Below are 27,131 nucleotides of genomic sequence, written 5' to 3' on the forward strand. Positions count from 1 at the left end.
AAAACAAATAAAAACAAGCAAACAAAAAAACAGAACATTGCTGTTAATTCCAGATTAATAGATTAGTATGATTTTTCATTTATAGAAAATAAAAATCGCTTCAATGAGACAATATTTATACTAGTTCAGCTTTTAATTTTTTTTATTCTTTCTGGGCAGGATAGGAATCCTCCTTCTATAATATAATGTGTTGTAAAGGAGTCTCATATAAAGTTACCAACCTTAATTGAGTCTTTGAATGTGTATATAATTACAATATACCTTCAAAATAATCTCTTTTCCGTGATCCTCCAAGGTTGCATTTGAGAAGACTCTCTCACTGGTTTTGTTTTTTTGTTTTTTTGTTTTTTTGTTTTTTGATGTTTAAAAAGTGGCCTCCGAATAGAGAAATGGGCTAAGGATATGAACAGGCAGTTCATAGAGAAAGAAATCCAAATGACCAAAAAATGTGCAATCTCACTTACTCAAAAATGCTGCTATTATTTTGGCAGGATTAAGAAATGATATTGGTTTGGAAGAAACGAGTGTCTTATGTGCTGCCAGCAGCCCTATAAATTGGTTCAGCCTTTCTGAGGTAATTTGGCAGATCTCATCAGACACAAAAAATAGATTCTCTTTACCAAACATTTCTACCTTGGGAAATTTATTCTGAAGAAATACAGATGTATTCAAAAATTAAGAAATGACTGGCAAACTGAATTATGGTGTGTGTGTGTGTGTGTGTGTGTGTGTATATGTATATATATATATATATATATATATATATATATATATATATATAATGGAATATATGGCATCAAAAATGAAGTTGCAGAAATACATCTGTACATGTTATTAAAAGAAGCAAATAGATTACCAAATACCCTGTAAGGTATAATTACAGTTTTGTAAAACATATTTGTGAAATGTATGTATAGAAAAATAATTGAAAGATGTATTTAGATCTGCATGTAGCAAGTATTAAGAATGTGTAATTTTTGCACATTTGAACTTTTAAATTTTTTCCCTCTAATGACTACATTGTATTTGAAGCTTCTTTGTTAATGATTTGGCCTCCATTTTAAAATGCACAGAATGGTCTAGGAGGAAAGGAAACCTGATAATCAACAGGATGTCGCCATTCCCTAGGTCCTTTTCTGAAGGCTTGCAAGGAGCCTGTTTTTCTTTCAGAACTTGTTCTTGAAAGCTGTGTTTGAGTTTTGTGGTTATTGTTGCTGTTTTTCTCCCTGTGACAAATGCCTATCATTTTCTAAACAAGAAAGCCAATGTCCCAGTTAGGTGTGTGGAGTGTTTCTCATTCACTCTCAGCCCTGTTGTGTTAATACTGAATAAGCAGAGACAGCCTGACCAGTGGTGAAAGATAGGATGCCAGCCTCAGGGCTTTTTCTGGTCAGCCCTAAACCTCTGATTGCCACGTTTTCCTAATTTCCCATTTCCAGGGCATCGCTAGAGTGACCTTGCCTGCTGAATATGATGCTCTGAATCTCCAAGATTTTCACATGAATTTGGAAGTGGGCAGTCAGGCGATTGTTTACAGGACTCCAAATGAACTGTGCACTCACAGCAAGTTTGATAAACACACATTTCCTCCTTTTATCAGTGAGATTGCAGAATGTGAAGTATGAGTTTCCAGTTTTACTTATTCCCTTCAACCCTTTTCCTGTTTAAAAACTTAGACATACTAATTGGATGCTGATCTGTCCCTGTTTTTTAGTCTGTTTACTGATAGTTGACGGTTTATTCCAATACTTACCTAGGCAAGGTTTGGCAGTTCTTTAAATAATAAACTTCCCATGTATTCAACTTAAAGGAGATTCATCCCAAGGAATGCAATGTGAGCACTAATTAACAGTAATGACTGCTAATCACTTTGCTTTTTATACTCCTTTAGGAGCACTGCTATTACCCAATGTAGTTAAGTAAAATGCTTGTATATGAATCAACAGTGCTGCATCCTTTTAGCAGCTATTGCTCACAATCAAGCTTTGCATAAATTAGAGTTAACTAAAATTGATTTTAATATCCTGCATTTCTTTCTGCAATAGTAACTAACATATCCAGTTAAATACACTGGATGTTTAAAAGGCATTCCCTGATTTTTTTTTTTTTTGTAGTCATACTTATGGTAGATGAAAAGCAAGATTGCAAATAAATTTTCTCACAGTTGACGACCTTCCTCTTAGATTTCTGCAAAATTGCATGCAGCATACTCTTCATAGGCACACGGCAACACTTGGATTCTGTTGTAAGAATTTTATCACATCAATGAAAATCAATAGGTTTATGTTTAATTTTTCTGAATTTGTGCATTTACTTCCTAGAGGATCTTACAGTTCCTTTAAATTATATAGCCCATTTATATAAACTTGGTTCATAGGATTGTGCATTCAGTGTTCATTAAAAGGGGTTGTTTTATTATGTTTGGTGTATTATTAGACTCTTATAAAAGCTTTCTGTTTATTTACATGCATTCAACATACCTACAAACTGCCTTGCCTCAGGAGGAGACGGAACAAAACTCATAAATTAATAATTTAAGGGAGCAATACCCAAGTAGCATTTTGGTTAACTTAATAAGCTAAAGCCTTAGAGTCAGTGCTGGCCACTTTAACAATGCTTTACTTTTGACTTTTATTGGCTGAAAATAACTTGTTAAACCAAGGCTTTTGTCATAAAGTGAAATCTACATACCATCTGAAGTCCCTTCCCCTCTTTTTTGATTTATGAGTAGGTTGACATATTATTGAAGAATTTTTAACGCTTTCACAGTTCTGCACTTTGATTTCAGAGAAGGTGCTAATCTCTCTGGAAGTTTGAGAGTGACAAAATGAGTTGTATACTGTTTTTCTGGGGAATTTGGGATTCTTTATTAGAGGCCTTAGTTTTATGATGGTACCTATATTAATGTTGATTTATCAAATACGTGATGTGGTGTTGCGATCTGATATGCGTTAGCAGAATGTCCTCCTTTCGCATTTTACATGTTATCTGTAGTTGCCTGGTCACGACATTGTAATTCTTATAGCTAATGCTAGTGTTTCTACAGAGGTTCAGCAACTCAAGACATTATTTTTAAGTCACCAAAATACAATGATTTCCCTTTTATTTTTGTATTGCTTTGTAGTGTCAGAAATCTAAATTTTTGGTGAGTAAACAAGTGGAAAGAATTAAGTGGTAGTGTAATGAAAAGGTTTATATTTTTTATACTAGTCTTATTGTAATACATTGCAAACATATGTACTAAAAAAAAAACTTTGGCACTATACTTAATTGAATTTAGTTTCAAAGAACCGCAAGAGGAACGATGTAGAGAACAGAAAATATATGGAAGCTTAATTGAATGTTATTCATATCTAATTATAATCTTTGTGCGTATTGTTGTAACTTTTAAATTTTGTATCCCAGTACTATTGCACAATATCATGAAATGCGTGTCTGTGAGGAAAAACTTGTTTTTTCTATTTTGCTTTGAGTTTGAGTTCCTGTGTGCAACAAAATTACGTTTAAAAACGGTGAGGATTTCAGTTTTGATCCTTTTTTTGTTTTGTTTTGTTTTGTTTGCAGTGTGTTTACTTTCATGTGAGAGTGATTGATCTGTAGCTGTCATTTTACCCAAAGAGGGGACAAATGGAATTGGCCTTTTAGACAAAAGTATGCAAACAGACTGCATTCTTTCTGTTGATAGAATTATGGAAGGATTGCATGAGGTGCCACATTCATTTTCCTATTGATTGTAAAAAGGATTCTGCAATGGGCTGCTGTTTCCATTGGATAAGGAGGTGCTATGATTAGTTACCTTTCTCTTGAAAGCACTACAAAAGGAAATGCAAAATGTGTGCGGTGCAGTGTTCTCAATTTGACAGTTGTTTTTGTTAAGTTTTTTTGCCCTATTGAAGTCCAGTCTATTTTTAAAAAAACATACATTTTGGTTTTGTCCCTTATATTAAGCTTGGTAGATTTCCATGCGTTTGACCCTTTAAAGAAATTATACATTGTAGACAGTTTTTCTAGGCTTCTATTGTAAAGCTTCAAAGCTGATGCAACAGTGCCCTCTGTAGTCTTTCAGTGAACAGTAGATAAATGTAGATGATTTGGAATATTCAGGTAAGAAGCAGGATATTTAAATTTAATTTTTGCTCAGACAAGAGACTCCTTTTTCCTGACTAGACATTCTTGTTTTTCATGAGCAGCTTTACTTTAGACAAAGGGAACAAAGGACCATTCTGAGTTTTCATTTAGAATTATTGGCTACCTCTTGTTGTTACCCAGTGGTAAATCTCAAGTTTTATCAGACATTCATCAGGGTAATTTGAGATAGAAGGAATCTTACAAGCTGTACTGTCTCTTCATGAAATATCTTTTTGAAGTTGAGTTCCAATAGGAGTATTTTTAAAAATAATTTAGTTCCTTTGTGCTCTTTTCTTCTATTTAATTAGAGCCTAAGTGGCTGCCTAGAACTTAACTTTTACTTGTCCCTGAATTGGGTAACACAGGCTTTATACAGGACATTATTTAAATTCAAACCCAGGGAGTTACACAATGTCTAAAGTATTTGTCATTCATTAGCATTGATTTAAATTTTAGATTTCCCTTCCTTTCTTTATTGGTTACCTATTTGATTGTATATATTGATAGCTAAATTTTTCATTGTAAACACAACTTTATGTGAAGTTATTAGATGATAATAAAAGCAGGCATCATATTTAGCTGTGATCAGAAGAGAAAAATTCCATGGGCTAAGTTTGTTTTCCTTCTGAAAGGGTTTTTTAGTAAAAAGATCATGGGCCCACTCCTAGCTTCTCCATGTATTCACTATGTAATATTGAACACATTTCTTAATCTCTGAGCCTGCTTTCTTGTCTGTAAAATGGGAGTAAAAAGTGTTTATCTTTTGAGGTTTTTGTGAGGGATTAGAGATAATGTATATTAATTGGCCAAGTTGTTACAAATGCCCAAATGGTTACTTTGTTCTAAAAATCACAGTGTGAAGGTAAATGGCATCGTTTTATACAGGGACATTTCAATAAAAATCTAGAGCACATTTAATGCACTTTAGAGTTTTCAAAAATTTCTGTCTCATGACTTGCAATGATTTATGTGAATCTGAAAGCTGACATGGCATCCCTCAGTAATGTGGACTGACACAATGAGATGTGCATTAACTTTCAAGTCTTTACAGACTTCATCCCCAAACTTCTTAAATAAGCCACGTTTATAAACTCTAATGGACATTTACTAGCAAACCAATGTTTGGCAACTTGTGAAAACTGATAATAAATGAAACTCAAACAAAGAGCCTTTTACTGTTTCAAACCCTGGGTGTATTGGGGAAAACTTAGGATACTTTTTGTTTACCTGTGTTCTCGGTAGTAGTCTAGAGCCCACATTTTTCTAGGTAAGTGGATTTTGCTTTCTCTACCCAGTTACAGAAAAAAACTGATTTATAAAAATAGATGAAAGTGGAGCTTTTCTGGTTGAAGTGGAGATGGGGGCTCAAGTCTCTTTTTGAAGGAACAAAGTTTAAAAACCATTTTGGTGCTATACCATATATGTATATGTGTGTGTACACATAGATAAATTTTCTCTGTCTCTCTGTCTCTCTCTCTGTCTCTCGTACAAAGGCTTTGTGCTGCTTTGATTTGAATTCAAAGCAGTTAATTCTATACCTGGCACATAAAAGATGCTCAATTAATATGTGCTAAATACAGAATTTTTTGAGTACCAGGCCTCCCATTATTGACACAGAAGATTTGAGATACCGTATGTTTTAAAATGCACAGTTTAATGTGGCAACATTCTATTACAATAATTGTTTCTATGTGAACCCTTTAAACAAGCACACTTCAAGTGTAATTCACCAGTTTATTTTTTAAAAATCAACCTGTTGTGACCACAAATAGTAATGGGAAATGAATAAAACTGTTCAGAACTTGTCTTCCAGATGATTAAAAGCTGTTGCATTCCACAGTGATAGATTTAGCAAAAGATTCTGACATTTCAAATGACCTGATGGTAAAAATACTCTTGCACAAAGAACTTGTGAATTAAATTTTCTCAACATTGACTAAAGCATTGTTTTTCTTGTAAAGTTCTTATTTGTGCTTCATATTGATTTTGAGTAATCCTGAATTTAATGTTATAATAAACCACATTTTGTTTTTAGTATATCATTTGGGTTAAAATTGAGAACTATGAAAGTATCTTTTTAAAAAAAAAATATTATAGAGAAGGAACCAGTGTTTGAAACCAATAGAATGAAATGGAAACCAAATATGGTAGGTTTTTTTTTTTTTAATAGTGACCAGTTGCAGTAAGAAACATGTTTAAAATTAAATTCTGGTTCATAAGACTGACAAGATGCTGTCTACAAAAAAAAATGAATAAGGTATTTTTCTTTGCAATGAAAGTACCAAATTAAGAATCTGCTTAATTAAAATAATGATAAATGTAGATTACATTACTGAAGACAGTGAAATACAGCTGCTCTGTCTAGTGAGAGCCTGCATAATTTACCAAGACTGTACAAAGAAGCAATGGAGCAGCCACTGCAGACTGTTAGAGGAAATGTCCTGTTTATTCTACATACATTTCTTTTTTTAATTAAAATGTCAATGATAATTTTATAGCAGTCCTCCAAAGAAATCCCTTAAATTTCTTCAAGGTGGTAGAATGTGAAATGAGATCATTGCTGCTGAATGAAACAGATTAAACCCAAGAAAAAAGTAGCATTTTATTATTTTTTTTTATTAATTCAGCTTTCATTATTAGGAGCTAATATTGAAGTATGTATGTTTTTTTTTTTAATGAGTCTTTCATGAGAGAAATGTGGCAAAATCTTTGAATACGCATTTTATTTCAAAATCTCTTGGAGCCATAAGCAAGATTTGGGTGGAGCCATAAGTAGCATTGCTTACAAATAACAAAATAGGTATGTATACCGTGGAATTCTCTAAGTGAGACAGACACTTCTGGGTGTATCAGGATTGACTGAGTGGTATTTCCTCCTCAGTTCCATCACTGGACTATAATGATGACCAATAATATCTTTATAATTACATATATTTAAGAAAACCAATTTTGTGTATAACAAATGCTTTTTTGTTTTTGGTGTTTTTTTGTGTGTTTTTTTTGTTTGTTTGGTTTTTTTTTTTTGCCTACAAGAGATAAGTGGGATTTCTGGAGTCAGACTTGTCTGTGTTCTAGGCTTTACCACATGCTAGCTATATGACCTTGGTTTAGTTAACTTCTCTACACTGTGGCTTTCACATTTGTAAAGTTGGGGCTGGCGATAGTACCTACATCATAGGATCGTCAATGAGCATTTAATGGGATAATCCATGTAAAATAGATCATAAAGGAAGCCTCAGTAAATGTTAACTATCACATTAAGAATAATAATAGTAATAGTAATGTTAACTAATATTAATGTAATGTTAATATTATTAATAATATACCAACTCACTAGATAAAATGTTTCTCCTGCACGGGAACAATGGAAGATTGCTCATACTTAACTAGTTTAATAGGATCATTGTTTAATAGGATCAGTTGCTTTCACATTGGTGAATGTGTCAAAGCTTGTGCATTTCAATATGTTTGTTTTAGACTTTGCATTAGGTTGATACCGACTGGAATTAATTGAATATTTTCCATGGTTTAGTTTTTCTACAGGGTCTTCCAGGAGTCCATCTGCTAAAAACTTCTTAATGGAAAGGGTTTGTGGGCAGAAAATGGTCACATCACTAAGAATTTGAGAAGTTTATATGAGAAAACAGTATGAGGAGAAACTTCTTCAGATGATTTTATTCTATACGCTTTTTTCTTTGAACTTCAATAAAATGATAAGTGCTAGAAGTGCAAAGATAAGAAGTCACACACTATATAACCATTGTTTGTAATGTTTACACATGCTGTATGAGTTGCAGAAGGTTAATATACATTTACTTTTTTTCTCTTGGTTAGTTGTGGGCTTTTTTCTAGTTGCCAGAAATGTAGATGATTAAGGCACAGTGCCTGTCTCAGGGAGGGAGAAAGTTACTGCTATGTATTCATGGAAATTATTTGTAGCGAATTCTTTGCTCTTTTAAAAATATTCCATTTTTCTTGTAGTGTATCTCTTTGTTCCATGACTTGGCATTCATCCTTCATCGTCTAGCCATTGTTGCTGAGTTTCTCCTAAGAATCCTGTGGTCTTTGAGGCTCAGTATTGCTCTATCTGTGCCTGTTTGGGAATTATACTGATGACGTTTGATTTAGCGCATAATTTTGACTAATACCTTGAAATAATTTATCATTTATTCTTAGAGTCTTAGAATCTCCAGGTTTCTTCCCTATCCTGGTCCTCTTCAGTAGAGAGCAGATGACTATACATTAACATAGGTTTTCAGTGCTTCCTTTACAGTACTACTGTAAGATGTTTGCTGAAGTGTGAAGTATGATTTAGCCCTGAAATTGAATCAGACTTTGAGTTCAGTGTATCCTGAGGTCATTATTAGACAGTATTTGCTTCCTATTTTAAATTAATTGTTTTTAGAAGGCCAGTAGCTGCTCCCCCCCCCCCCATTATTTATAGAAGCATCTTCACATTTATTTCAGACATTCTTTAGGGCCATCACAGATCAGATTCTGTCAGAGGCTAGGTGATATTATAAACTTTAATTTTAAGTTAATATCAATGGGCCTTGTTTCACATGGAGTTCTTAAACACTTATACTTACATAGAAATTCGGTCTTCATCTTTGAGTAGCTTGTATTGTGCACAGAGTTTCTTCTCAGAATGTTATTTGTGTATATTTTAGACAAAACAGTGCTACATGATAGATAAAACTTATCTAGTTTGTGAAGATTTTATATAATTAGAAGCTGCCAAACTTAGGTTGGTGTTTTTTGCTTTAGGGTTAATTGATAATTACCAATTCCCTACTGTGTGTAAATCCTTGCATTCACTGAATTCTGTTTTATATAATGGCTTTAGTGTGGCTACTCTCCACCCTATGTTTATGTTGATTTGGAATCAACTGATTAGTCAAGCAATCTGAAATGGAAATGATACAAATCATTTACAACCAAGAAAAGTTAAGGGAAAATATAGTAAGTTACAACTAACTGTTACTAATAAACTAGCTAAAATAATTGTTTCCTAAAACCAACAGCTTGTGGATTGTACACATTTTTGAGTGTATAATTTTCATTATCTGCACAGTTTAAAGATGTGTTTTAACTATGTTTGTCAAAAGAAAAAAACAGTCTTTGTAATTATCAACTTTTAGAAAACAAAATGAAGATCTATAAATTGTGTTTTGATTTATTGGTAACCAGTTTCTTATATTTAACCTAAACGCTGGAATAAGCCTCCTAAAATGGTTATCATTTATTTTCTGCCATTATTTGGTGCTTTTGTGTAGTAAAAATAACACTGGCATTGATGAGATCCCCTTTGCTTTCTTTGTGTAGTTATTAAATTCTAATACATCTGACTTTTCTGCATTCTTTTATTTTACTTTCATTGTTTTTATGCTTAACTATCTGTGTTTGTCCTCTGTCTTCTGCCTCTTAGGTAGTCCAGAAAGCTTCTTTCCTCTGAGACTAGGTTCTTTGTACTCCTCTTGCAGACACACGTACTTTCTCTGTGCAGTGAAAATAGCTTTGTTATAACTTCACAGGGTTCTTACCCTTGTTCTTCATGCCTTGGTTTTTTTTTTTTTTAATCTAAATTACTCCTTAATATTCTTTGATACTTAGGATAATTGTTTTCTAAATTAAGGAGAACACATGAAAATAGAAAAAAATGTGAAGATCTTACTCAAAATTCAATCATTTAGAGTTAACATTTTGACGCATTTCCACGCATATATACTTAACATACTGTCATAGATACACACAGACACACACACATGTATAATCAGTTGTGTGTATAACTTTGTAGACTGCTTTCTTTTAACTTAAAATATCAGGAGCATTTTCCATGCCATTAAAACCTCCTTATGAACATAATTTAATGGCTACTTAATATTCCATCATGTAGCTGTATAATAATTTCCTTAATGATTCCCTAATTTTGTAAATTAGGCTGAATCTAATTTTTAGTATAAAAAATAGCACTTTGATGTGTGTATATCAATTATTGTCAACATTTAAAAATATTAATTTCTTGGGATAGATTTCTAGATGTATAATTAATGGTTCAAAGTATATGATTATTTCTCAGGCCATTGATACATATTGCCTAGTTGATTTCCATAAATAATATACCTGTTTATGCATGCATTATTTATATTTTGAAATTCTAAGTCTTTGTTTAATGTGTCTGAAACCTCAACTTGGAATTCTATTTTTACAGTTCCTGGCATGTGGTGAATACAAGCTGGGAGTAGCATTCTGCCCATCTTTGACTGCATTTTATTCTTGGAACAAAACCAAAGAGATATGTGTTAGGGCAGCTCAGTCATGTAACGCAAGGCATAGGGTGATGTTTTTCCCCCCATATTGTGAGAAGTCATTTTCCAGTGTTTTAATGGGACTACATTCAATAGATAATCTGCCGCAAAGTGGGCTGAGTTTTAGTATATTGCATACTAATATTGTGCCATGTGGATGAACACAGATGCAGAAATAGATACATATATGTTATTTTTTTTTAAGTTCCAGATGTCATATGAATTAAAACTCATTTTTTTCTGATAAGTTCTATTTTCTGACTAGCCACACTGTAGTCTCTGGATATCAACTGGTTTATTTTCTACTGGCATCATTAAGTTTGGTAGTATTTAGAAATTATTTCCAATTGTCATTAAATAAATGCTGATAGACTATTGGATTAATCACAGGAGATTGATCATTTTGGGTGTATATATTTAATATCAAGCATAATATTTTAGGTATATTTCACACTCTACAAATTATTACTGTAGGTATAAGCCATTACTTCATGTTCACTAAATCCCATAGAAAATATCTTATGCTTCCTTTTTTTAAAAATGAACTTCTATCATTAATGTTGGCTATTTTTATTATGTTATGAAAAATAAAACAGTAGTGCTACTCTTTTGAATTTAGTGGACTTAGTATAGTAACAATAGTTCTATAATAATGGTAAATTCATTTGTAAGAATAAAACTAGTAATGTTCATTTCATGGTAATTATAACTAAATGGTTATTTACACCTTGGGAAAAGAGGATTAGATCACCTTTTTGGTATTATAACTACCTTTTGCTCTTGGTCTCTTTGCTTTCCCACAACTAGTTCTGTGTTTACTTGTATTAGGGGATGTGTACAACTAGTATTAGGGGATGCTGGCTTCTTTGACATACTTACTCTTTTAATGCTTATTGCTTGGCAGTTTCTTGTTAGTGATATGAACAGCATTCCAACACATCGGCTTAGGCTGGTATGTGGGAGTGTTGTCCAGAGGGGGTATTGCTGTTTTTTCCCAAGCAGCTGGGTTCTCACTTTATTTCTTCTTCTTTCCAGCTCTAAATATATCTGCCTCTACGCACTGTGTACACTTTGTGGTTCCATTCTCTTCTTTCTCCTGTCACTTTCATTCTGTTTCTCCTGTCTTCCTCTTTCATCTCCCTCATGTATTTGTGCATGCTCATCCGCAACTATACGTGGATTTTCAGGTATTAAAAACAAAGATTGCAGGATCTAGATCTAATTTAGTTGCTAAAGTTTTGCGTACATTTTCTCCCTGTTTTCTCTTTCATTATTTAAATTGGGGTCATCTGTAACATTTACACGTTTTTATGAGTACAAGCTCTTCTGTCCTTAAGCCTTTATGTCTCTTAATGATGAATAAACAGTACAACTAGAGAAAAAAAGTTAGACCAGAACTTCCAAAACTTCACTATGTAGACGAGCCATCGGGGAATCTTATTAAACATCCGAGTTCTGATTCAGTTGGTCCGGGTGGAGCCTGAGATTCTAACACGTGCCTCGGTGATGCCTGTTCTGCTGGTCTGAGGCCCCACTTTGCATAGTAAGGTTTTAGACTCTGGTTCCCTGCTGAGAGTGTCATTTATTTAGAAAAGGAATATTTGAATTTAAAAGCCAGTTTGTTCGTATATTCGCTCTACATATTAGCTATAAGAGTCTAATACGTACAAGGATGTGGGGGTACATTTTCTTTTAAGACATAATTTGCTATGTTTCTACAGTTCTCTAATTTAGGCAGTGGTAAAGCATGGTGATTTAGATGATCTCTGAGTCTTGGGCATTCTGTGATGGTCCCATGTACAGCTTCCCTGGTTTAGTTGGCTGTTTAGTGTAGACTAATGATGACATGTCTCTAGGTTGATGTGGGTGATTAGATTTTATGGTGTTGAAAAACTTTTCTTGTGGAAGTTTTGGGAATGAGGGTGAGGGGTGGGGAATTGGGACCAGGGATGGAGGCGCTGGTGTAAAGGAGAATTAGATGACAGCAGAAAAATGCTTTGTTCCTTCTCATCCTTATAATGAGCACTAGGAGAAGCATGGACAACTGGATTAAAATGAGTTACCTGTTGAAAGTGAGAAAATCACCCAATACATATGCAGAAGTTATTCCCATTATGCTTTTAAATAAGAGGTGTTTCATGTCTTTTAAATAAAGAGATCCACATAATTTCCTGTATAAAAAATGGACAGCTTCTAGCACTAAGGATGTATCAGAACCTACAACAGATTACAAGATGGGCTGATTTTAGAAAGGAGATGCTGTGACCAGCTTCTGCAGGTTGGCCCATTATTTGCAGTCCATTAGTCAAATGTGACCACCATCAAAACACTTGCATCTTTAAATTGCAAAATATCTTGATCTATAACATTGTTGAGGAAAAATGATCAAATTATCTAACATGGTTGGTTCCTGAAATGACTGAAGCCACGTAGTCTGTTGTAAACTCGAAGAAAGAAATGTGGGAAGCCTTTCCCTTGCCAGTAAGCACCGTGCTTGAAAATAAATTGTATTTTAATTTATGACCCAAAAAATTCATCTAGCTTTTGCTTTTTCAAACCTTTTCAAACATTATTTTAGAACTAGGAACAACATTTTAGTTATATTTCCAATCTTATTTGTCTATGTACTTTCAATGAATATAGATTGCCCTTTTCTTTCCGCAGCCTACATTTAAAAAGCTTATGTTTTGCCATAATACAGTAGAATTATTTGTAGTAATGTTACAAGTCTCTAAACTGCATGAACATTATCCTGCTGTTTTATTGTTTTATAATGTAAAAGTAAATGCAAGCATTAAGAAATGTGCAGTGCTGTCAGGCTCCTTCAGGATTTAAGAAAATTGCCCCAACTATTGAAGAACTGAAAATAATCTTTCAGGTCGCAAAGAGCAGTTGTTATAATATTGCCTAACATTTTGCTTTTTTTTACTCTAACCATAGTGGTGATTTGAGTCAAATGCTAAAAAAAAAAAAAGAAAAAGAAAAAAGAAAAAAACCCTCAGATTTTATTTAATTTCAGCACTGCTATTTCTTTGTAAGAATTGCATGTAAAACAATATGGTTAAAAAGTAGGAATAAAATAGAGGACTCATTCTTAACTTTGCATAAACCTAGACCATAAATCTGTTTCTTGTAATAATAGAAATTTTGCAGTCCAACTTCTTGATCCAACCTGTAAATTTGATAAAATAGGCTTAAATAGTATGTGTTAATCACAAAACTGAAATTGTTGCCCTCTGAGCTCTTCATAAAAGTGAAACAAACATAGAAACAAAATCTAAAAGCCATACCTTCCAGAAAAGTTCACATGAAGCATTTTGGATTTTTAAAATGTAAGGAAGGAGGTATTCCTTACGGTTTTAGCCTTTTTTCTATCTGTTTTAAAATATTTCCATTTAAATGCAGATTTTGATTTTCCATCTGGGACTAGGTGGAAGCCATTCTATTACACTACTAAAAGAATAATCCACTTTAACACAACATTTCTCCCTAAAGGGATGGTCTTTTCTAGTCATAAGGTATTATTTTTCTCAGAATGATATTAACATTCATGATGTAGCGATTTTATCTTGATTTGAAAGATGTTTTGTTCTGGCAGTAAAAGGGATTAAGAGAATGTCTTTTGTATCCTGTTGCTAATATATATATATATATATATATATATATATATATATATATATATATATATATATATATATATATATATCGTCTTACCTTGCTCAAGATTAGGTATTAGCAGTTTTCAAAGAGTTTTGGGTTGGGTTATGAGTTATATTTTTAGAACATTAAAATCTTTAAACCCAGTGAAATGGAAATCACCAGATTCATTTAATCGAATTCTTAAACATTGGGTTGTACAAATATTTTTTTTTTAACAGATCAAGTAGCATATTTGAAAATTTCTGAACGAGCTATAACATTTTTTTGGTTTCATTTTCTTTTGCCTTGTAAAGAAGCCTTTTGTGTACATAAGAAAAGTGTTAGAGCAACTAGTTACTGCATTCAGTGTCATAAATGTGTTGATTTTGTCTCACCTTCTAAATTTATTAAAACTTGAAGATAAAGAGGGATTATATTAATTAAATGGAATGTCTCAAAAGAAGAAAGGCTCTATAGGCCTCTCTGCTATTTGTTGGGCAAAGTCTTGGCGTGCAGAATATAGCTATCCAAGGCTTAAAGCACATTGGGACCCTGTGTAGGATGCCAGCGCCATGCCCCTAGGCGCACTGTCATTCAGCCGGCAGATTAATTAACCAGAGGCTGCAGAGGCTCGTGCTTTCAGTCAGCCCATTCTTGAGGCAGATAATGCAAGGTTTTTAAGACTTTGAACATTCAAAAAAGTTTTTTTCTTTACAGAATCATAGTGTATAGTGACACTTTTTCTACGAATCTAGGCATATATATACATATATATATGTATACATATATATATACACACACACACACACACACATATATTTTTTATTGTTGTTGTTCTCTTTGCACATGTGATTTTAAAATCCAACCAGAGTATGATATGTATAACCCCTAAAGAGAAAATTTTTCTAGTGTCAGTGTGCACACTTAAAACTTCCTAATTAATGATTTACTAAATCACACTGAGTAGCAGGCTCTTAATTTTGATTAAGATTTAGGAGGTTTTAACAGAGTCAACTTAAAAAATACATTTTTGTTTCTGATCATAAACTATGCTCATTCAAATTTTCATTAAGGTCACTTTTTATCTTCAGCAAGGACATTTCCATTCATACATACACAAAAATGTTTTGAAATGAATGAAGATTTTTACATTCTAGTGTTTTATTTAAGCAACAGTTTAAAAAAAATAACTTTTAACATACCTATATATTACATTCATCTTTAGAAATGCGTTCATTAAATTTGATTGTTTTTTCTTTCAATCTGGTGTGTTTTAGAATTATATTAAACATTGTTTAATAGCTTAGGGATAAAATAATAACTGATTATTTTCTAAATATAGCGCAAGGTCTATGTTGATCAGATAGTGTTTTATTTGTGGCTTAAAATTAGGAAAGAACAAGGACATAACTAAATGCAAGAAAAGGCATAATTTCATTTTAATTTTTTTAGCAGTGTCGATACAACTCCCTCCTCCAACCCCCAGCCTTTTTTTCTCTGACACTGTCAATTTGTTAGCGTTCTCACTGGAATTTATTTTGTTGTAGTAAATAAAAGACAAGTCATTATTAAACAGATTTTGCTGTTAATTCAATGTATGATTACCCTTTGCCATAGGTACTTTTAAGGGCTTTTATCCAAAATAAAATTCATTAAAAATGCAATTAAAAAAATCTATTGTTAATGACTGCTTGAGTGACTGGCTCATAATTGGCTCATTACAATAAAAAAGCAACTGTTTAAAAATCCCGACAATGAGATACAGTACAGAGTGAACAATTCATTGTAAGGCCCTATGTGATTACAGGATCCTGAAGGTGAAGCAGAGAAGCGTGCAAATCTGAGACTCCAGCACAACTTTCTCTTTTTCACCAGTACAGTGAGTTCAGGTCATGACCTAGCATGGGCTGTCCAAGTAGGAGCCCCCCTTATTTACAGTGTCCCTCACTGAAGAGTAAACTTAGGTAATATATTCCACTTTAATGCTAGCACTCAGACTCCTCTTTGTTTCCCTTCCCCAGAAATCTTTTCACTTGACTTAGATTACAAAGTTGTAATCAGGAAATCTTTAGTTCTGTTGGGGCTAAACTAACAAAGACAATATTGTCATACAAGCCGTCATTATTACCTGCCCTTTTGTTAATGCAGGGAAGCATGTAAATAGCTGTTTTTCAAGCTCCAGAATTTTTATTTAAGCATTCCTAGAGATTTGTTTTGTTCTAGTATTTTGGTGGTTTGCTATTTGTATTAAATTATTTTGAATTAATTAATTTTAATTCATTTTATTTTAGGCCATCAATCCTAAGTAAGACAAAAATATAAACTTGGTGATGCAGGAGGAAAAGTAAATTGTGCACGATAAGGTTTTTCTTAACAAATCAAAGTTTTATTTCTCTTTTTGTGTCTTGGATTTGGCATATTATGGTTTTAATAATGAACTTTGCTATGTCAAACATCAGCTGTTCTCTGTAGAGTATAAAATTGTAAAATTCTGACAAGTGTAAGAATGGTCAATAAATTTCTGTTCAGAGTTCCACCTATAAGGCAGAAATCCTAAGTTCCAACAGTAGTTTAAAGGGTGTCTTTAATGAGCCCTGTATTTCCAAAATGCTTTTCCTGTTTAAGGCTAGAAAAACAGTAAAAGTTTAAAGACTGATCACTCCTGCTTTTGTTTAGTCTACAGTGGCAATATTAATGTTGCCTTTGTGTTCTGGTGAGTGACTTAGGTGTAATTTTTCATTATATGTATTAAAAGTTGAATTATTTTGAACTCTGAACTTAGACCAGCCCTTGTGTGAACCTTAGCATATAAGCAACACAGTCACTTTAGGATCAGAATCACTCAATACTATTGACATTATTAAATGCAATAAAAAAATGTTGATATTAGAATTTAATACAAATTAGGAAAAAAACTGTCAGTGAGATACTCATCAGTTTTTAAAGGAATAAGACATATGTAATGAACTTCATTGTAGCGTAAGTAACAAAACCGCTTGGGTATTTCATCATTACTCTGTGTTACTTTGAATTTCTCTCATCACCTTATTTTGTAATCTTTACTCTTTTTTCCTTAGTAGAATTAAGAGGAAATGCTTGCAGAGGAAAGAACTGCTTAAAGCATGGTAGAAATCACATTGCTTTCTGGTTGAATTTTTCTTTAAAGATCTACTTTATACACTTTACTTTTATTCGTATAAGCAAAACTTAAGAGCAGTGTGTTTCCCACCCTTGAGGCTCAGTAGACAGCTTCAGTCCACCTCACACTTATATTTAGTTGGGCATGTAAACTGCTGTTTTTGTGGTTTATAAATGTAATTTAATAAACCATTTGGTAAATACCATAACTGGGTCATACCAGAGCCCAGATATTTTCTTCATTAAGGAATTAGTGTAGTGGGGAAAACTATTGAGACTTAACACTTCACTGTTTAGTTCATGGGGATATTTTGTAAAGTTTATAATTTGATGATTGTTTATGACCAAGTCTTGTGACTTAGAGATAGGCCTAACATTTATGACTTCTGTTTGTTTTAATATATTTTATTATTTACTCAAAGATTGCTTGTGTAGATGGTGGAGTTCTTTGCTCAGTGGCACTTCAAGAAAGAAAGTCTATACTTGTATTAAAATTTAAACAAAAATATCCTCTGCATGTTGCTAAGTTTTTAGGCATTTCATGGGCAAATAATGATTAATTAAGATTATGATGTTTCCTACGATGTATTAATTTATCTTCCCATGTCCAGGGCACATTGATTTTGAATATTAAAGAAGAGCTACATCTATTCATTCATCATATATGTTCTGAGTGACTGCTCTTGTTCTGGGCACTGAATACAAATATCAATAAGAGAATGTCCCAGTTCTGTAAGAGCTCGTAGTCTAGATTATTAATGACAGTACAATATTATATTGTGATGATAGAGTTATTACTTTTTTTTTAACAAATGTTATGGGGATATAGAAGTAGAAGAGAGATCCGCTTTTATCTGGGAAAGGGGCAGGATGGGCAGCCCCTTTCCCAGGTGATAATACAGGTGAGCAAGGATTCACCAAGAGGAGAAGATTAAAAATGACTTCCTAAACTGAGAGAACATTATGCATGGTGCATGGGATGTGACAAAGTATGGCACATACTTGCCAAAGGCTGGTGATTAGAGGATGTGTATAAGGAAGGGCAGGAGTAGGAGTAAGAAGGTAATTTGGGGTCAAGGTATGAAGAAAATTGTGTGCTTTACTGAAGAATTTGTAAACCCCATTTTGTAGGTAATGGAGAGCCATTGAAGGTTTATGAGTTAAGAAGAAAAGTAGATAGAGTTGTACTTTGTGGTAGCGTAGAGGAAGCTTAGGGAGAGGAGCGATTAAGGCTGCATCTTTCAGATATATTGAGATTAAGGTATCTCAAAATAGGAGGCAGCAAAACTAAATAGAAATCAAGACTAGATAAAGCGATGGTAGCGATCATCAGCATATAATTAAATTTTTTTTTCAACGTTTTATTTATTTTTGGGACAGAGAGAGACAGAGCATGAATGGGGGAGGGGCAGAGAGAGAGGGAGACACAGAATCTGAAACAGGCTCCAGGCTCTGAGCCATCAGCCTAGAGCCCGACACGGGGCTCGAACTCATGGACCACGAGATCGTGACCTGGCTTAAGTCGGACGCTTAACCGACTGCGCCACCCAGGTGCCCCTCATCAGCATATAATTAATAATCAAAACCATGTGAGTAATTATGGGGAGGAAGTATTGCATAGTGGGAAAGAACTTGAACTCATATCTGGTTTCCCAGCTGCCACTTTCTAGCTACATGACAATGGGCAAGTTACTTTACCTCGCTGTGCCGCAGTTTCTTCTTTTATAAAATGGGGATAAAAATTGCCTACCTTATAGAGTTGTTGTGAGGATTGAATGAGTTAACATAGTGTTACTTATTGTTATGCTATTATTTAGGGTTGAGAATAGGCATTTTGTTCTTTCCCCTATGAAGTATTCTGTTGAGGAGGAAGAAAATGGCTGATCAATAGAGGGCAAGAGTTTTGTAAGATGAGAGAGAATGGGATGTGTTTATAAATTAAGAAAATGCAGCCAATAAAAAAGTTACTGAAGGTACAAGTGATGGAATAAGATCCAGGAAGATGCAGAAGTGATTGTGCACAGAGCACAGGTTGGTAGGTCAGTTCTGGACAGAAGGATATAACTATGTTTAGAAAGGAGAAACAGAATGATAAAGACTGTCCATCCAGCAGCTGCTATTTCGAGGCAAAGCCATCTCCCTCAAATGGGTGGAGATGATAGAAGTAATTAAGGGATTTGAGGAGAATTTTAAATATTTGGAATGATCTCTAAGGAGAAAGGAAACGGGGTCTGAAGATTGCCAAACTGCCCAGAGCCCATGTGGGGTGGGAAACCAAAAATTTGAAAAGGAGGCAGTCTTTAAAATTTAATGTCAATTAAATTGAAAATAAAACTAAAGATCTTTTATAATAAGATCACTTTTTTTTGGATGTTACTTATATTAAAAGGCAAGTAATGTATTTTACTATGGGATATATAAATAAAGCATTTCAGAAATTATTATAGAAATAACTGCTGAGTAAATCTCAATGAGAACAACCCTCCGTACTTCAGAGAGGGGAATGCAGCATTAATATGCATTTAAATGAATACAGCTGCTCAAACACAATATTTTCTGGGCAACAAACAATAGATGATGCAATCATTTTATGATGGTCACTTAATACATCAGTGATGAAAGACCCTCATGCCAGAAAACAATTCACCCAATCAAACGAATAGCCACACCACCCTGGTATTAGTAATGAGATTAAGGAGACCTAGGTGCCTGGACTGCTGACTTAAATGAATTAAAAGCAAAGGGAGGGAGCCAAACCATAAGAGACTCTTAAAAACTGAGAATAAACTGAGGGTTGATGGGAGTGAGAGGGAGGGGAAAGTGGGTGATGGGCATTGAGGAGGGCACCTGTTGGGATGAGCACTGGGTGTTGTATGGAAACCAATTTGACAATAAATTTCATATTAAAAACAAGCAAACCGAGACATCCACAGATAAGTTAATAGATGTCTGCATAACAACTTGTTGTTGTAGTTTTTCTGTATTATGTAAGTTGCTTCAAGAGTTATTTCAATTAGTTTTCAAAAAATCCTTTCTAAATGCTTATCCCATATTTAATTTATTAAGCAGTTTTCCCACTTTGAGCATGGTGAATAATCTTTAGAATACTTTCACTTCATATACATTAATTTATATTACAAAGGATTATTAAAGACACCAATGTTGACTGCTTACAATTTTTTAACTCATGAGAAATTGAGTTTTGATTGTTTGGATTCATAAATAGAAAACAAAACTCTGAATGAGAGATTATTTGTTAATAGACGAACAGTGGTTGGAAACAGGAATGCAGAGATTCTGGTGGTGTTTTGTTTCATTTCCTCTCACTCTGGTAACTACACAAAGTCTCATTTAATGCTTAACTTTTTTTCCTTAACTTTTGATTGACAAAAATTTCAAACATGTATAGAAGTAGAGAGAATAGCATTATGAATCCCTACATAGCTGTCTCCAGCTGTAGTAGTTTTCAACATAAAATGCTTCACTTAATGTGTACAGATTCCTATGATGTGTTGGTGCCGATATAACTAGTTATATCTTAATTATAAATATAAAAAAGCCCAGAATAGCATCTAAAATTAAACATCAGTTTGCATAAATAGGCTTTGAAGGAGTAAGTTTTTCCCTCTGTACCCTAAGGGAGCATTTTAAAGCCATTGTTTTTATTATTTTCCAGTTAGGGCAATTAAAGCATCATAATTCTAGGTTATTTATCAAATGAGAGATTAAAGTCAAGTTAAGAATATCTACTAACTACATGATAAGAATTGAACTTATTTTGGGAATGCTAAACTTAGATAAGTTAAGGTCTGGCTTGAGAGTGTCTTTGAGCCACTGAATAGTCCTTCTTACCCTGATTAGGAAAACTCTTGAGAGCTGTTTTAAAATACAGCCACCCTTAAAAGTACATGAACAAAATTTAAATAAGAATGGCTTTCTACTTTTCCTCCAGAAGATAAATATAAAAATTTGAGTTTTTAAAGTTTCCTAATGAAGGAACAAAAATATGATCAGTATTTTGCTTTGTGGTTAATTTTTCAGGAACACATTTGCTCTATTTACTTGAAAACAAACAGCTGGGTTGACTTTCCAGTACTTAAATCAACTCAGTGGTTCCTAATTGTGTGTGTGTGTGTGTGTGTGTGTGTGTGTGTGTGTGTGTGTGTGTGTGTGTAACAGAGACTACACGTTTGTTTTTCACCAGGAAGTTGAAGAAAAGTAATGTGCAACTAACTTTTCTATCTTTTTCATCTTATATGTGAAATATGATGAAGGTTCCTAGGAAAAGTTACAGTTGTCAGCAATTGGCCCATGTCAGCAGTTTAGAGAACTAATTGAATTTTTGACTAATCTAAACATTAATGCTGATAGGAAGGCTCCTTTAGCATTCATGAGCACCACTTTGCTCAAACGTAAAGAAACATGATATTAGTGAGAGGCATAGTTTTCAACAGAAAGTGATGTGAATGTGAGAGGAAGCTCCTAATGTTTTTCCATATCTCAGGTTATTATAACTATTGATAATCATGAAACTAGAAGAAATAATTTTTGAAAAGAGAATGGCCAGTGAGACAGGGATAAAAGAGTAATACATGGACAACCTACTGAATAGGTAAATTCATACAATGCATACTTAAGCTAAGACCTATTTTATTTAATATTAAAAGTTAATTATCACAAAAAGGGGGTAAATGTTGCAGTCTGTGTGCTTAGAGTTATTCCTAGTAGAAACAATGCTGTAAGATACCAGGTTTGTGTGGGCATGGTGGCTTGCCCATGTTTGGTACCCCCCTCCCCGCCCTTATTTAAGTGAATAAATAAATGCCAGGGACCAAAGCAGTGGGAGTTTAGCCTTTGAGTGAACAAGCACGTAGTAAAACAATAGGTTGAATTATTGTTTGCAGGACAATAGGTTGAATTATTATTTAAATCATGACAGGGATCCCCAAGTCAATTTACACTTCTTTGTAAAAATAACCCTGGCACTCATTCTCCTTGATCACCAGGTTGCATTGCTAGCAGACACAGTTCTGATAAAAGGTAGTGAATATCAAATTAAACTGACTTGGATCATATTGGGCTCCCTGTTAGTATGTTGAAAATATTTGCAAGGTAGAAAATACTGCCATCAATGACCCTTTCATTAGCCATGACATTATGATTCTACTTATGGAAAGTATGAGGTTCAAGACTGAAAATAGGAAGCTTCTGGTCAAGGGAGAGCCCTTCACTGTCTTCCTAGGATAAAATCCATCAGCATCATATGAGGTGATTATGATACTGATTCTGTTGTGATGGACACTGATGTATTCATTATCTTGCAACAGTAGCTTACTTACAGGGTAGGACCAACATGTTTCTCATATTTGTGACAGGAGCGAACCTAGCTTCACCTTTAACTTCTCAACGTCTTGACCTGTTGGCACTATGGAAAGCAAGTCACACCATTGCAGTCTGTGAGCTTGCTGACACCCAGAAGACTGAATGGTCCCTTTAGCAAGCTGGTTGTTACGGGCATGTTATTGCCAGGAACCTCGTTTCTGCTTCTGTTGACACTGCTGTAGCTGTTGTCAGGGTACTTACGGAGTTAAATGGGAAGCTCACTGGCATGACACCCCCGCACCTATGACCAACAGGCAAACCTGCCGAACACAATTTCCAGAAAGTAATAAGGCAAGCATCTGCTAGACCCATAAAGCTGTGGTTTCCTTTTACTCCTGTAACTGGCATTCCCCTTAATACTTAAATGAATTCACTTACTGGTACAATAGTGATGTGGCCATGACAACCATGCTATTGATATTAGGGGCTTAGGCTTCTATTCCTATAGCAATAGTCAGGGATCATCTCTCCTAACTCTTCCCTCTTTATCTTCCCTCTCCCAAAACATACCATAGAAAATTCCGATTTCAAACCTAAAACTTTTACCAGATTTTATAGGGGTAGAGTAAGGGACAAAGATATTTCTGTATTCTGTGCCGTTAATACAAATTGCACTTGGTCCAAATTTGGTAGATTGGAATAGAGGAAGTATTGACATCAGTCAAATATGCTTTTATAGACAAAAAGATACATTAAATCTCATAATAATCTGAAAAAGAATTGGGCTGGGGGGGGTATATAGAAGAAAGGAAGGAAGGGGGGAATCCTATCTTTCTATAAGCTCTGAAAGTCCTGCCCTTAGTCTGTTTCATTTGATTCTGGTCATAGCATCTCAAGTGAAACTTTGTCAGGAAAAACGGGAATTGGAAAGGAATATGAGAAGGATGGACAAGTTCATTTATATTTGGTATTCTAGAGCTGGCAAGAGACACATTTAGGAAAATAGAAAAGTATAGAGTGGCTTTCTCAAGGAACAGCATACTACTGGAATTTACTATTCTAAGAGGTATATAACATTGTGGAATGGCTAAGTAAGTAATCCAATTAAATGGGCTATTTTACACAGATTTAAAGTAAGTGCTGAAAACTATATATTAGCACATGAAAGCATATAAAAAGATACCAAATTACACATACAGTTTCACAAGCATCTATGTAAAAACAACAATGAATAGAGACTAAAAGGGAATATGACAAAAATGTAATAACTTAGGCTATGTTAGCAGAGTGGTAAACTGTAATTTGCAAGACTTAGCATTGTGAAAAAAATTATGACATATCAGATCTCTCTGTTTAGAATTCTATAGGAATCATTAAGGATCATATTGTGCCTATCCCACAGTAGAATGACCCATTCTCATCAACAAGGAAGCATGTACTTCTCACCAGTAGCAGTTTCTTAACTATACATACTTCTTGGGAAGTGGAGAGATGTGGAGGGAGGAAGAGGAATGAGTAGAAGATTCCTGGATAACCTTAATCTTGTGCTTTGATAACGCTGTGACAACCTGTGTAGAAATATGTTTTTTACGATAGTCAAGGAATAAGAGGATTCTCTAATTCTTTCCCAAGAATTGATTTTATGTTTCAGACTGAGGGTAGGAAGGAGAGGGCGAATGAGGAACAGGAAATAGAGAAACTAGTTCTATCAGTTCAGGACCTTGCTGTTAAAAATGAGGGGCCTGAGACTGAGGTTTTAGCATTCTAGGTTTATCTGAGAAAAGCCTTCTGAGTACTTACAATCCAAGAGCATGGTTAGAAAGATATTTGAGATAGTATGAAGGGCATGGGTTTTTGACTTCTGAATTAAGAGATGTCTCTAAACTCAACAGAGAAAAGGTGCTAACTGTTAAATTTAGTGGTGGTCTTAGCTTTTAGCCCCCTTGCTGGGCTTTATGGTCTTATGTGTGCTCAACCTCTAGAAAGTGAAGAAGATGGTTTACAGAGTGATCAACTAATAACACATACGCTTTCTTCTAGTATTGAAAAAAGAAGAGCACAGCTCTCCAGCAGTCAACAATAATACAGCATTTAACCCATGATTCTTTTGGTCTGGAATCTTCAATTCGTGTGGTATTTGGTGTTTGTGGTATTGTTTTTACACTATTGGACAGTGTTATAGAATAGCATGTTTTTTAAATACCTCATACTTTCAATAAATAGTTCTGAAATGATACTAGATAATTTTAACTATGTTTGAATTACTTCAGTTTTGTGATTTGGTTTTATTCCTTTTAACTATGAGTTTGAGTCATCCCTTTCTCTCCATTTTATTGAGGATTGATTGAAATTTTGATATATTGGCAGGGTTAGTAGTTTTTTTCTTTCCTTTCCCGCGTACAATATAGAGACTGATGAAAGTTCTATTCTGTTTTTTCCAGGAATGAATTCACCATGTTATGGAGCTCTTCTTCCTGACTATGTATATGGTTATAAAAATCTTAGGAGTACACTCCTTAGAGCAAGCAAACTTGCTGTATGAAAGAGGAACACATTTTAGAGAACAGAGTCAATTCCAACTTTGTTAGATAGCTTCATATCTTGGTGTCAGTGATGGTTTCTAAAATGTGTGAATGTTGGAAATTCACTCTTGAAAACCAGCAAACAAACATTTCAGTATAAAGGACAACTCACTAAAACTGTTTCCTGACTGCATGATATTATTTTATAGTTTTATTTCATTACATTTATTTTCATTCCTTTACTTAACAAATATTCATGGAGTACTTATTGTGTGACAATAAGTGATATATATCACTGCTAGGAGTATAATGGTGCACAGCTGCTTAGAATCTAGTAATTAATGTCTGTGTTAATTACTAATTAATTACATAATTAGTTATTAGGGTTTATAGACATTAATCAAACAAACCATCTAAAACATAAAATTGCATCTATGACAAGTGCTACAAAGGAGAGGTGTAAGAGACCATGAGAAGGAATTTAAATTGGTCAAAGCTTTGGAAAGGCTTTCTGGAAGTTAGGCTTGAGTGTTAAGGTTTCTTCAGTTGGACAGTATCTGAGTGAGTGTTGGAAAGGAAGTGCTTCCATCCCAGAGGTGGGCATGGCCAAAGGCGCCTCTCAGGCCGGAGAGCAGCCTGGTGAGTAGCATTAGGCTGGGAGCCACAAGTATGGCTACAGTGTGTGCACTGAAAGTTGAGACTCCTGTGTGAAGAGTCTGGAGAGGTAGGTGGATTTGGGTAGCAGTTACCTAGGTTGTTTGTTTATGAGTATCTATCACACTGTCCCCTTTGATACTCTTTTCTATATGTGCATTATACTTCAGTAAAAAAAAAAAAGTTTACTCAAATATTTTTTTGAACGAACAGTTTAAGGCTCCAAAGTTTTATGCAAAAGAGCATCTTGGAATTCCCTTATATCCACTCCTGGCCATAACTCTCCCTTTACCAGGGGCTTCCATCACCACAAGTTATTTTTGTCTGTTCCTACTGTCACACAGTCAGCATCACAGTGTTTAGGCGTTTACAGCTGGCTCCTTTCGATCCTTTTCTGTCTCTGAGATGCTTCTGTGTTTGCACATAGTGGTAAATGTGCACTTTTATTGTAGCATAATATTCTAATGTATGGATATACATTATTTTACTTATTTATTTTACTCTTGATGGTCATTTGGGTTATTTCCAGTTTGGGGCTCTTACAGAAAGTGCTGCTGTGAATATTTTTGTATATATCTTTCAGTGTGCATACGTATCCATTTCTGTTAGGAATGTGTATAGGAGTCAAATTGCTAAGAAATAGGGTATGCATATGTTCAGCTTTAGTAGGTACTACCATATAGTTTTCCAAAATGGCTGTACCAATTTGTACTCCCACCAACAGTGTATAAGAGTTCCAGTTGTTCTACATCCTTGTCAGCTCTTGGTATCGATAGTTTGAAAAATACAAAAGTTAGTCATTCTGGTAGATATAGTATTGGGCGTTATGGCTTTAATTTGCATCTCTATGCTGATATTAAAAATATTTCATATTTTTTTGCCATTTTGATATATTTTGGGGGGTAGTGCCTAGTAAAGTCTGTTGCCCATTTTTCTATTTGATTTTCTCTCTCTCATATTGATTTAGGAGTTCTTTATGTTTTTTTTGATACAGGTCTTTCATCAGGTACATGTACAGTAGTCCCCCCCCCCTCACCTTATCTGTGGGGAATATATTCTAAGACCCCAGTGGATGCCTGGCACTATGGATAGTACTGAGCCCTGTGCTTACTGGTTTTTTCCCTATAATACATACCTATGATAATGTTTAATTTATAAATTAGGCACAGTAAGAAATTAATGAAAGTAACTACTAATAAAGTAGAACAATTATAACAATATACTGTAGTGAAAGTTATGTGAACATGGTCTCTCTCTCAAAATATCTTATTATACTGTATTTACCCTTCTTGTGATGGTGTGAGAAGATGAAATGCTTACGTGATGAGATGAAGTGAGGTGAAGGACGTAGGCATTGCAGTGTGGTGTTAGGCTGCTATTGACCTTGTGACGATATGTCAGAAGGAGGATTATCTGCTTC

General features: G+C 34.2%; 1 protein-coding gene across 5 annotated transcripts in view; it reads left to right on the forward strand.

Annotated features, from left to right (window-relative positions):
* Positions 1 to 27,131, forward strand: part of DPH6 (diphthamine biosynthesis 6) — a 336,135-nt gene that overhangs the window by 36,260 nt on the left and 272,744 nt on the right. The window contains exon 4 of one of the 5 annotated variants that reach the window (XM_003987294.6): positions 1,440 to 3,375. The exons of the other annotated variants lie outside the window; for them this stretch is intronic. Coding sequence (XP_003987343.1) covers positions 1,440 to 1,625 — 186 coding nt within the window. The 3' untranslated portion in view covers positions 1,626 to 3,375. Of the gene's footprint in view, positions 1 to 1,439; positions 3,376 to 27,131 lie in introns of those variants that run through there. 5 annotated transcript variants of the gene reach the window in all.

The sequence above is a fragment of the Felis catus genome, chromosome B3 (assembly GCF_018350175.1).
Source record: "Felis catus isolate Fca126 chromosome B3, F.catus_Fca126_mat1.0, whole genome shotgun sequence".
In the NCBI taxonomy this organism is placed as follows: Eukaryota; Metazoa; Chordata; class Mammalia; order Carnivora; family Felidae; genus Felis; species Felis catus.